This window comes from Leptodactylus fuscus, chromosome 2 (genome assembly GCF_031893055.1).
Source record: "Leptodactylus fuscus isolate aLepFus1 chromosome 2, aLepFus1.hap2, whole genome shotgun sequence".
Taxonomy (NCBI): domain Eukaryota; kingdom Metazoa; phylum Chordata; class Amphibia; order Anura; family Leptodactylidae; genus Leptodactylus; species Leptodactylus fuscus.
This window is the reverse complement of record NC_134266.1, coordinates 72911409-72924928: the sequence shown is the minus strand read 5'-3', so window position 1 is coordinate 72924928 and position 13520 is coordinate 72911409. Positions and strand designations below refer to the sequence as shown.

At 37.4% G+C, this 13520-nt stretch overlaps 1 protein-coding gene across 11 annotated transcripts in view; it reads left to right on the top strand.

The window, feature by feature from the left end:
- The window catches only part of CASK (calcium/calmodulin dependent serine protein kinase), a 211070-nt gene extending 199252 nt beyond the window's left edge, over positions 1-11818 (top strand). For 4 of the 11 annotated variants that reach the window (XM_075264013.1, XM_075264012.1, XM_075264008.1 and 1 more), the window contains 6 exons: positions 1299-1379; positions 1471-1551; positions 2355-2557; positions 3379-3462; positions 5360-5386; positions 8863-11818. In XM_075264013.1, the coding sequence (XP_075120114.1) occupies positions 1299-1379; positions 1471-1551; positions 2355-2557; positions 3379-3462; positions 5360-5386; positions 8863-9039 (653 nt within the window). In that variant the 3' untranslated portion in view covers positions 9040-11818. The remainder of the gene's footprint in view (positions 1-1298; positions 1380-1470; positions 1552-2354; positions 2558-3378; positions 3463-5359; positions 5387-8862) is intronic. The other 7 variants (XM_075264016.1, XM_075264014.1, XM_075264010.1 and 4 more) reach the window with 3 other exon arrangements.
- The last annotated feature ends 1702 nt before the right edge of the window (positions 11819-13520 follow it).

Below are 13520 nucleotides of genomic sequence, written 5' to 3'. Positions count from 1 at the left end.
GGGGGCGGATTTTGGCCCGGAATCCACATCATAATCCACCTCCTCACAATAGAGGTCTATGTCGACCGCTAGCGTTCTTTTTTCCGGCATGTTACCGCTAGTGGAAACAAGAAGCGAGCTGCCTTTTCTTCAGGTGGATTCTGCAGCTGATTCAGCCGCGGTGTTCGCCTCGCGACAGCACCCTGTGGACTAGGCCCATTCATTTGGGCCTAATCCGGAGCGGAAAGCCGCAACAGAATGCCGTGCACTGCATCGGTAGCCGCGGCGGAATATGACATGCGGAATCCCCGTGTGAACTAGGCCCAAGGGTTCTTGACTCTTAACATAATACCCACAGTAGTGAATGGAAATGGTTGCAACTTTTACATTGTTGGGTTATCTTAATCCAGGACTTGCCTCACTAGATGAGTCGGGAAACTGCACCTCTTCATATAGATGCTGATCCTAGAAGTTGGCCCCGCACCTGTCAGACATTTGTAAATGTGACCCTCTAATATATAAATGTACTACAGTCATATAGTAGGCAGCATTTGTATCTGTCACTCTGCTATCAGTTCTTCCGATCCCTTGCTGGATCAGAACAACAGACGATCAACTCGGTGTTAAAATAACCCTATGCATGTTGGCATAAAAACCAGAATTGAACACATTCACTGTTTTTATTAATGGCTATATTCAGAGAGGTAAAAACCAGGGTACGATGGGTAAAAAAAAAGTTTCTTGCAAAATGACTGTTTTTTTGTCTTTATTTACACCCCCTTAAAGTGTCTTTTAGTAAAATTTATATATTTGCCCCAATACTTCTAGGAATGAAATATTTTAAGAGGGGCTTTACTCCTGCTTGTTACCTCTGTTTAGTCAGCTGTAGTAGTAAAATTACACTAGGTACATCCATATTGAAATGCTCTGCCTGCCACTCTCAGCAATGAATGTGGCTGTATATTGTATGAGGACTACAATGAGGGATCAGGATTATAAAATGATATAGATTGATACATGTTACCGTAGAGCCATAAGCAGAATACCCAGCTATGGACAGTCACTGTGATATTCATCTGTTGCTTTTCTCAGATTTCTATATAGTACATTGACTAAATGCCAAGAGAGCTGCTAGAAAAATAAATCTAGTTTCCATGCAGACAAGTGAAAGTGCGGACTAAGTTGGGTTCCCTGTACAGTTGTTATAGAGGTTTGGAGAAATATTACATCACTCCCTTTTAAATAACTTGACTACAATATTATTACGGTTAACAAATAATTGACTAAATTTTTTTATTTATTTATTTTTTTACCCCTAGTTTTTGACCAACTAGATCTGGTTACTTATGAAGAGGTGGTGAAGCTCCCAGCCTTCAAAAGGAAAACACTAGTCCTCCTAGGTACCTTATTTTGTGTGTGTCTCGTGTATACACTACACAGTGCATTCATACAGAGTATGCGTATATATGTGTATCTATTCTCTTTTTGTAGGTGCACATGGTGTTGGGAGACGACACATAAAGAACACATTAATTACTAAACATCCTGACAGATTTGCTTATCCTATTCCACGTAAGTTCAGTTAGTTGATAATTTGATAAAGCCATGGATATGGTCAGTATATGATACACAGAATGCAAAAACCGCTTGGGCTCCTGGCTTATGCCTGGTGACGGTTCAGTCTGGTTTATTGCTGTAGGTAATAGATTTCAATGACTTGTTCGGTGACTATGCGTTATCAGTGTAATGTTTAACTGTACTACATCTGTACGTTGAAAATATTTATTATCTATGCATTATATGGTTAGTACATGGTTAAGATCTTGACTGTTTAGAAAATGTACAGTAAAGTGCTCCTGAGATCAATGGTGTAACTTGAGTTGGTGCAGAGGGTGTGGTTGTGCCCAGGAACCTTAGGAGAACCCTAAGGCTAAATTCACATGGAGTCTTTTGGTCAGGATTTTGAGGCCGTATCCGCCTCAAAATCTTGACCAAAAAGACAGCTCCCAATTAAATCAATGGGAGCCGCTCTGGTCTTTTATCCGGGAGCCGTTTCTTCCAGCTCCCAGAAAAAAGAAGCGAGGTGCTCATTCTTCAGGCCTTTCAACTTGAGATTCGGCCTAAAGACACTCCCTTCTCCAGACTAGGCCTATTCATTGGGCCTAATCTGGAGCATAGTGCGTGGCTGGATGCCGGTGCAATGCATCGGCTTTCAGTCGCGGCTACATGGTACTTTAAAAATCCCCATGTGAACTTACCCTAAGGTGTCTCTTCTGAGACCAGTAGTACATATTATACATTATAGTTGGTGCATATTTTGCATTTGGGCCCAGGAGCTTCACATTTATGCTTCTGCCTGACTTCATTTTTTTCAGACACAACCAGACCTCCAAAGAAAGATGAAGAAAATGGCAAAAATTACTTCTTTGTATCCCATGACCAAATGATGCAAGATATCTCTAATAATGAATATCTGGAATATGGCAGCCATGAGGATGCTATGTACGGGACTAAACTGGAAACAATACGAAAGATCCACGAACAGGGACTTATTGCAATACTTGATGTAGAACCTCAGGTACTTACACTAGATCCGTGTAAACACACATATAACAAACCTGATGAAAAGTACAAAAGCTTTGACTGCATTGATCTTTGTTAATCTATGAAATTGCCAAACTTCTATCATGTCTCAAATCACTTGAAAATTTAGATTCCATTCTCTTATAGGGCTCTGTAACCCCATTTCAATCATTCCTTAGATTTGCAGAAAAATCACTTTTTAAAAATGTTAAACCTTCTTGGTGCACAGAACATGGCAATGCCCATTCCCCACTCTGAACCAGTGTCATGCCTCCCGTTTTTTAAATTTTTACACTCTTGTCAGGCAACCAGATTGTAAGGGTATGATCACACAGTAGACATATTTTGGACATGTTTTTGGACATGTTTTCCATGTTAAATAGTTTTGGGGGGTTTTCAGCATGATTTTTGATGCAAAAATCAGTGATAAGAAAGAAAAAGTTTCTCCAAAAACAGTGTAAAAAAACATTTAGGAATTTACTGTGTCACTTCTACAATACAAATTTCTGTTGCACTGTCAAATTGTTGCATTTTTTTTTTTTTGAGAGAGAGTGCTGAAGGAATGCTCTACATACATAAACTAAATTGTATTAATAATATGTAATTGTGCACTTCTACTCTTTCCATCTATAATATGTTTTTAAAGTACCTAGCCTCTTAGTATTTTTTTTTCTCGGTATTTTTTTTTTCTTTGCAGTGATTTTGGGGAGTTTTTGTTGTTGTTGTTGTTGTTTTTTTGTTTATTGGGGCAGAATCATGATATTGCAGCAAAATATATTCTCCTGTAAATACTAATTTCCTTTTTCATACGTGTAGGCTCTGAAAGTCCTGAGAACAGCGGAATTTGCTCCTTTTGTGGTCTTCATTGCTGCACCTACTATTACCCCAAGCATCAGTGAGGTAAGTTTAATGTACTATGAGACTATATACAGTAATCCTACAATGACTAGGCTCTTTGAATGTAAAACATCCTGTTACTTTTTGACTTATATTTTTGTAGAATTAAATCAATTTCAATGGGCTTACAAGACATGTATGTGTGTGGTTTTGGGTTTAGTTCACAATTTGTTCGCTCTTCACATGCAGTAAGTGTTAGGACCTGTGGTATAAATGGTGCCAATAGGAGATGCAATTTGTCACACTAAAAACAAACCCTCATTTGGCTATGTGATCAGAAAAAACTATAAAATACAAAAACTAATTTAGCAGAGGTGGTGAGAGTCAGACCTAAAATTAAAAAAAATAGACAACTCCTTTTAAAGGGGCATTGTCACCAGGTATAAAAGGCTAACTGACCTACTGTACCACATTTTATTGCTGAGCTCCTGATCAATTCAGTGGCGTTTTTTTTTTTTCTTTTCTATTTTTTTCTGTTTCTGTCCACCAGTTCAAAAAAATATAGCCAATGGACAGTTAGACATATGTAAAAATTTATCAATGCTAAATTGATCAGTCACATCAATCAAATGAGGTACAGGATGTTATTTTGTTAGCATTTTGTACAAGGTGGCAGGTCTTTAACTTTGTCTTAAGGTATATTATGGTTAAAGTGTAGAGGGACGTCCTTGGGATATTCTTTGTGTGTATTTTCTGTGTTTCCTGTTGCTGTTTATGTATCCATTTATGCTGGTAGAACTTGAATGTATGCCCTTTTTATAATGATGGCTGTCACTCTATGGCCTGCAGCCATTGCTATGATTAAACCGGTTATTGTATGTAATCCAGCTACAAGTACCGTAGACTGAAATCCATTGAGGGCTCATTCACACGGAATTCACGTCATAATCCGCCCCCTCACAATAGAGGTCTATGTAGACCGCTTGCATTCTTGTTTCATCTAGCGGCATATTGCCGCTAGAGGGAGAAGAGAAACGAGCTGCCCTTTCTTCAGGCAGATTCTGCCTCGGTGTCTGCCTTGCGACAGCACCCTCTGGACTAGGCCAATTCATTTGAGCCTAATCCGGAGCGGAAAGCTCCGATGCAGTGCATCGGCACTTCGTCGCGTCAGCTGCGACGGACTATGACACACCGAATCCCCGTGTGAACTAGCCCTTACTGTAACTTCAACAAGTGGTTGATTCAGCTCTCAGCATGAGCCCACTGTGAATAAGGGGGGACTCGAATTTGGGGATCCTGACCCGGATGTGATTTGTGTCTTCTAAATAGCATCCTATTTGCAGATTAGTGCTAATGTATACAAGCTATTACATCTGGTGTGATCTGTTTCTTGAACATTTCCTGCAGTCCATTAGATATAAGTAGGCTAAAAAAAAAATGTTCCTCCCTGATATAAAAGTAGTTAAGATAAAACTTTTCACAATCCACTCCTACAGTTGCGTGATGTATCTTCTTGACAAGCAGTGTGGTGTGGTGTTCTAGACTGCTCAGTCAAAGCAGACTGAACATTGGTGGAATTTATGGTGGACTGATCAAAGAATATGTGCTATCCATCGTGGATGCTGCAAAAAAATCTAACCCATAATACTAGTGTATATACTTCATCTAGAAAACACAAAAAAATATAAAAAATAATACCTGCGTAATTCCTAATAAAATTATTACCATTAAACTTTATTTTAGCAAAGTTAGTACAATTATTTTTGTCTGCTGAAGGTAAATGCTATGTAAAATATGGGTGAATTATATATATTTCTTTTAGATTTTCTTTCTTTTTCCTCATATTATGTACTCCATTTTTTTTATTATTGTTTTCTAGATTTTCTTTCTTTTTTTTTTTTTTGTTGTTGTCATAAACTTGTCTTTTCCTTTCACTTACACACTTGCAAATTTTGCTAAGCTTCCAAGATGGTGCAGAAAATTACCTGTAAGTACTGGAAAGGACCTCAAATATGCACCCCCCTTTACCCAGTGCTAACTGTGTAGATTATGGTAGATGCTTCTTTAACACGTCTGTTGCTTTTACATATTGCTTATTTAGATTACACAGATTATATGTCCCTTCGGCCTTTGGGAAGAAAATACATTTATTGTACATCAATAAATATACCAATCTTTTTATTATACATTTTAGTTGTATAGATATAGAGAAATGTGCACCTTTACAAGTCTGTAGTAATTGGAGCTCTTTATTAGAGAATAAATCATGTTTAGACGATTGTGAGGTGATGGAGTAACAAAAGGGAATTTTTATATCAGTGTGTAATGAAAGAGGACGTGTCACCAGCTTTGAATTAGTTTTCAATTTTTATTTATTTTTTTTAATTTAGATTTTTGGGGGGTATTTTTTTTTTTTTTTGTTTTTAACATTGTTGTTTTCAAGGCATGGTTCTTTTCAACTATATGTTCATGTTCACTTTTTTTTTCTAATTTATAACTGGAAATCTGATTTTAAATTAAAACTATTTAACATGGAGTAGGATTGGTAATGTTCAACAACACGTGTATATAACTAGATTTAATTGGCAAACATTTAAATTGAAGGGGTTGTCCAGGAAAAAATGGACGACCTGTTTAAGTTTTAAATAGGCTGGTGGCAGTGACATTTAAAAAAAAAAACAACAAAAAAAAAACTCCTACTCACCTTTCCATGGTGCCTCCCTGCACGGTGCAGTCTTCTCAGTGCTGTGCTGACTTGTGGCAGAAGTCCCAGCAACACATGACCACTGAGGCTAATAAACTGTCTCAGCAAAGGGTGTGTCCCTGATTGGACAACCTCTTTAAGGCTAAGGCCCCACGGGCCGTAAATGCAGCGCTAAAGCGCTGCTGGAAGAACTGCGGCGTGAACACATTGCGGTTCTTCCCGCAGCGCTTTGGAGAGGAAGTTCACGGAGTTTTCCTCCACAGACTTTCTCTTACCATTATATCTACGGGAAAGCCGTTGGCATTTCCGTAGATATAATTGATATGCTGCGATTTTTTTGGAAAACGCAGCGTGTCCGTGCTGCAATTTTTTTTATCTGCAAAGTGAGGATGGGATTTGCATGAATCGCGGATTTGCAAATAGTGGCGTTTCTGGCCTGTGGGTCCCCGGCCTCAGTTTAGTCTTTATGCCTGGACAACCTCTTTGTTTAGTTCAGCCGCCCAACAAGGAAAGTTTCCATAGACAAAACCTTTTATGCCACGTTTGCTTATGAAGAGTTATGACCATTATGGCTCTCTGAGTTTATTTAAAAACAGATGTAAATCCTACTTGTTCGTTTTAAGGTTTGTCTAATGAACTAAAAAGATGTAGAACTGTTTTAGCTTCAAATTCCTGTTCTCCACAGCAGTCACTTGACGGCAACATTGCTAAATATATATAAATTGCAGCAAAGCATTCCATCTATCAATTATGTAACGTTCCGATGTGCCTTATTTGGTGCACAGTGATAATTTGCACAGACGTCCTGTTCATTCCTAGAGCACAAAAACACTGTATGGAGAATGGCAGTCAACATCAGGAATGATGGGGGTTTGGAGCCCAAATTAAAAATATAGTATAATATACAGTTTCTTCACCTATTCCTACACACAGTCCTGCGCTTTTTTAGTTTGCCTGACATCCCTTGAACGGTCACTAACTTTTCAGACAGTTTCATTTCATACAGCATCTGATTCTGATACAAAACGTAATTTACTTTAATTAAAAATATGTCTGCTCTCTGTCTGAAAAACCACTCTAAGACTAAGGCCCCACGGGCCAGAAACGCCATGCAACCACAGTGGGAATGCATCGCGGTCCTTCCTGCAGTGCTTTGGACAGAAAGTTCACATGGTTTTCCTCTGCGGACATTCTTCTACCATTATATCTACAGGAAAGCCGCCAGCATTTCTGTAGATATAATTAACATGATTTGATTTTCAAAACCGCATCAGTTTTGGAAATCGCAGTGTGTTCGCACTGCAGATTTTAACGCAAAGTGGGCAAGGGATTCGCATGAATCCCATCCACTTTGCTGTTACTGTGTAATGCCGTGATTTTTCCCACAGCATTGCTGGCGAATCACATCCTTTCCGGCCCGTGGGGCCTGGCCTTAAGTTCCTGCCACTATGTGTTTCCCTTCTAGTGAATATACTGCTTACTCTTTTGTTACTAAGTAAAGCCTGTCCATAGATTCTCCATTCCACTCCATTCCATTCAGTCTTGCTTGTCTCAGTGAGTGTAGAGGGCAGTTTTCTCTCACAGTGAATGGAGGGGGAGGGGGATTCTGCTCACAGCCTGCACCGTCTTGTCTGCAAACTGTTGTGTTGAAAAGTCAATTGACTCTGCAATCTTACAACTTACAATGTAAGAAAAGTTTTCTACTGTATCTACTGGCTGTTTGTGTGATTACAGATGGGATATCATTCACAGACAGCAAGCAGCTTTACAGACTGTGCTGAAATATATTTTTTTCTTGTATTTTATCTGCTTGGTTCTATGTATTTGTCTTGTATTTGCCGTCCAGCTTTCCTGGACTTTTGGTCACTTGGGCTTCCTGGATATTATGGTCAATTGGGTTTTTCTCAGGTATTTGTTTGCACTTGTATAGTTATTCCTGGCAAAATGGCAGAGCATTATCAGCAATGGATAGCGGAGGGGGGCAGACTGTACAATAAGTACACGCCCACAGCCTGAGACAGAAATGCAAAATGGATAGGTACTAGAGACGAGCGAGTACTATTCGAAACTTCCGTTTTGAATAGCACACATCCATAGGAATGAATGAATGCCGCTTCCATTCATTCCTATGGGTGTGTGCTATTCAAAACGGGAGTTTCGAATAGTACTCTCTCATCTCTAATAGGTACCATGTATGGAGGATTATGCAGTCATAGAACCGACTGCCCAATAAGACCCTATACATGGTACAACTTTTCAATAAAACACAGGTACCCTTTAAGGCTCAAAATGGGATGGTAGTTAAGGGTTAAGCATCACTTGTGTACTAAGCTAAAACGCTTTTCTAAGTATTACTTTAAGCTGAGATATTTTAAGAGTAGACATAATGCACATCCTAATTTTTTGTTACCATAAGAATTGTGTTATGTAGTATTCTCTTCTTGGTGGCCACATAGCGATAAAAATGTTGCCATGCAAATTGTGAACATTCTGTTAATGTGAAACCTAAATGTGTAGAATTCTATGTGCTGTATATATTTTTACATAGTATCGTAGCTCATATCCAGTTCTGATGTGCTTGATGTTCGCTTCAGATGGATGCCTGGTTTACATTATCATAACAGTTGTATGAATAGAGATTAACTGCGACTCTGTATCGGAATCACTGAGTTCCACCTCAATTGTAGTTCTTAGAAGGCTTAAGAATACGTTTGTGCACAGTGTATATAACAATGGTTTATTTTTACCCTACCTTTTAGGATGAATCCCTTCAACGACTGCAAAAGGAGTCCGAAATTCTTCAGAGAACATATGCACACTACTTCGATCTAACAATTATCAACAATGAGATTGATGAAACTATTAGACATCTGGAGGAAGCCATTGAGCTTGTGTGCACGGCGCCACAATGGGTTCCTGTATCCTGGGTCTATTAGACCATTTTCAAGGGAACTGTCGGTGTTTTAATACTTCAAAATCACCTTGTGCAGTACTTGGAGAATCCTCTCTGTTGGCGTTCTGTCAACTGGTCTTGGCCCCTAGAGACTACCTAAATGTAGTGTGATCTAAATTTATAATTATTGTCATGTCCTAATAGGTGGGAAGGAAATCAAAGCAAACTTTCAGTGCTAATTTAAAGAGACAGTATCTGTTTTTTTACCTTTTCTTTCTCCTAGATTGTATTAAAATATACCTTTTTAAAATATATGCATTATTCAGTCCTTTTGAATGTTATATTTTTGGAAACCATAGCTTTTTGTTTTCAAGGCCTCTGGAAACTGCACAAGTGATATGCTGCTTTCTATAATCTATTTTAATAATGGGGGAATTTGGTTACCTTAGCAGGGGTGGAACACTACATTCTTTTTAGTCTTATGTCATTCATTCAATAGCAAAGGCACTATAATTTATTTACACAAATAGCCTTCATCTATTGGAGGGAGATACCACGTATTTAATGGCCTTTTTCATTTAAGATATCTTCCTTAAAGTATTTACTGCATAAAATAGTTTTATTTGATACTGTCTCTTTGAAGAACTATAAACAATATAGAATTATGGAAGTGGGTCTTAATGCATGTGGACAGTCGCAAGCGTTTATACTGTTGGTGTATCTGTGTTGAACAAATCTGTAACTTACTTACAGAAACATACATTCCGTTCATGGGAATTCGTACCCGAGGGAATTAATTACAATTATTATAACCAAGTTGTAAACCTATGCACATCCCTTGCATTTTGGGCAACTTTATAAAAGAAAAAAAAACATGATTTTTATTATTAATCATGTAGTGTAATGTGTTTGTAATTTTGTCTCAGTTTAATTTGTTGTAAACAGGGGAAGGTAACAACTGTTTTGTTTTTTTTTGTTTGTTTTTTTTTCCGTTTTTTTCCAGCTTTTTTTGCCATTTTAAATCTATGTTGTCAACAAGAGTATTAGTGTTTTAATTGAAGAAAGACAAGAAACTGCTTTGTTTTTTATGCATTGTAATTGTTCAAAATGCACAAAATATGATTTATGTAACAGATGGTTTTGGGGACCGATATCAAAACAATATTCCGTAATAATGAAAGAAAAATCAAATGCCCTGTAAATTCAATAGCAGAGTTGAATCAAAGTTTAGCTTGACCAATATTTTATTTTATTTTTAAATATATTTCCTTTTACGTGTTCAATGATTTTGGGTCATTCATTTATTGTATTATTAATTTTATAATTCTTGTGGCACAGTAATTTGTCTTACTGGTTGCACATTACATGTGCTCTTTGGGAAGTGGATGATGGGTTAAGTTTTGCCCGTTCTCTTTACTTCTTTTTTCCATTGGCACAGTTTTAATTCCTAAAGCACAAAATGTACAGAACATTGAAGTCACTACAAAGTATTTGTAACCCATCAATTTACAAGAGGACTTTGACTCATATTACACCTAGTAAGCATAACTTTCATAGATAAGGCCTTACTGGCAGAGGCATTCATTGTCTCCTGAATTTGCAAAAGATCGGTTTTACACTTTCTAATACTTCCCTCATTTTTCACTGTTTTAACCTTTTAATTTTATCAAAAGCAAACTCTTAATCCTCCTTTTGTAGATACAACAATCTTTCTGTAGATTAGACACCTTGACTTTACCTCCCATTTGAGCATGTTGGTGGCAAAGGAGAAAAGCACTCCATTTTGAAATTTGTATAACTGTAAACCAAAAATGTAGTGTCTTTATCCAACACGTATTGTTCAATCCAACAATATGGAACACTGACTTTTTTTGATTTCTTTCTTTGTAGTCTTGTACATCTGAGAGTTCAATGTAAACCTCCATAAGAATCTTTATGCTCAAGGTTGGCTGATTAGAGTAAATAGTGAAAAAGAAAAGACCAGTTCACCATGAGAGTATAAATAAAATCAGATTTATTTTGTGCCGTGCTATTTTTTATTTGCCTCCTCTTTCCGTTCTACAGATAATGTACTGTATATATTGATCCTATCTTACATTTCACTACGAATTAAAGCAAAGGACTGCCTCATCGAGAGTTACATTTTTTTTTTTTAATCTGTAAAAAAAAGTGTGTTCAATACAACTCCACATGACTTGTGAACATTCTGAATAAAAACCTACCCATAAATATATACATATATTTATATATTCTAGAAACCCCAGATGAGAGTTCAGTATATTCCAGGATGTGATTCTTAATTCTTAAGTGACTTGGTGAATTTCTGTACATTCACAATGATTTTGTGAATTGTCTTTTTACATAAAAACTCTGGAGTATAATTTATTTTTCATATCAGTTGTAGTTTCTAAGATAACAGCCTCTCATCCTTAAAATACTTGGATGGGAAATTACTGGTGCTAGAGAAACCGAATTACTACATGTTGCAAAGTAGGTTTCTTACTTTAAAAGACAATGTCAATTGCTTTCTTAGGCTTCCTAATCTCAATATCTGTTTCAATATCTTGCCAAGAAAATGTTTTTTTTCAGTGCCTGTTACCATTACAATACAAAAAAATTAAAACCTGTATATTAATTAATGTACAATTCATCAATCATCTTGTAATTTCATTTAGAATTGCTATCATATACATCCATTATGGTGAATGTTGGGGATTTGTTGTTGTTGCAGTAATCCACTCCGGGCAAAGGGCTACATCACTGCTAATAAATGAGAGATGTAATGAATTTCACTATTAAAAAATAAAAAAAGGAAATAAAAAGAGAAGAAAAATCACAGTGCTACTTTTCAAGGTGCCACGCTCCCCTAGAGGTAAAGTCTTCGGCCGGATGGGATTAATACATTGACAAATGCCAACCACTGTCTTTGTGAAAGTATGTACATTTGGATAGAATATGCTGTGAAGAAAAAAATAATCTGATATCTAGGTTTCAACTGTACATTAGCTCATCAATCATAAGAAAGCAGATTCTGTCACTTTGTAAGATCGGTTAATCAGAATTAAAGCCAGGTGAAAGATCTTTGCAACATGTTATCCCTGTGTTGATTTCTTCTGTACAGTCTTTTCTTTTCAATCCTATTGGGAAGTGATTGTTAAAAATAATAATTGCAATATTTTACATTAATGACTCGCTTTTTTAGATCTAGAAAAAGGCTGTACTTGAGGTTGGTTTCTATATTTCTGCTGTATGCACGGGTTCTAGGCGCTAACATTAATTTTTAGAAAAATATAATGCACCAACAATTCTAAGTTCTGAAAGTGCAAGTGTTTAACGCATAATAATCCTATTGGTCGATTGCAAGAGATCAGACAACTACATGACCATTAGTATTTACCTTGGGATGAATTATTGTGTTTAACCCCTTCCCGACCCATGTGGTACTATTACCACATGGATGTCTAGTGCTTCACGACCGATGTGGTAATAGTACCACATGGATGTAAACAATCCCCGCAGCGCAGTGCGGGTGTTCTTGGAGCAGGTGTTAGTTGTATCTGACACCTAACATCCTGCTCCATCCCCCTCCATCAGACATGAGTGCTGATTTTGGGTTTTAACCCGTTGATTGCCGTGATCAAACATGATCACGGCAAACAACGGGTTGCCCGATCTTGTAGGGATCCCCGGCACCCCCCGCTGCGAGATCGGGGGGTGCTGGTATCCCTACCATGTAGCCAGGGGTCTGATTAGTCACCCCTGGCAGTCCTGAGTCCCACTTACCTTTGTATCCTGGCCGGCGTCTTCTGGAGCTGTACTGTCCCGTCCGTCTGCACGAGCCGAGCTTCACTTCCTGTTTACAGAGTGATAACGTGCAGGCTCTTACTGAAGCCTGTGACTCACTCTGTAAACAAGATCAGTGATGCAAGCTTCACTCATGCAAGTGTCCCATAGGGACACATGAAAAAGTTAAAAAAAAAAAAAAAAAAAGTGGAAAAAAAAAAAAAGTGTTTTGAAACAATTAATAAAGTTATCAAGCCCCCAAAACCCTTTTTTTCTATAGAAAATGAATTATAAAAAAAAAAAAACTAAAAATTAATAAAAACAATACATATTTGGTATCGCCGTGTCCGTAACAATCTGTACAATAAAACTGAAACAATATTTAATGTACACGGTGAATGACGGAAAAAAAAAACGGAAAAAACCCGCCGGAAGTAGTGATTTTTCGCCATCTCACCTTACAGAATGTGCTATAAAAAGTGATCAAAAAGTCAAATGCACCTCACAACAGTACCAATAAAAAGCACACATTGTCCCGCAAAAAATAAGCCCCCAACCAACACTGTCAACCAAAAAATAAAAATGTTACGCCTCTCAGAAGATGGCGATGCAAAAAACATTGATTTATGTCTCCAAATGTGTTTTTGTTCTGCAGAATTAGTTACGCATAAAAAAATAATATAAATGAGGTATCGCCGTAACCGTACCGACCCACAGAATAAAGATAATATGTTACTTATA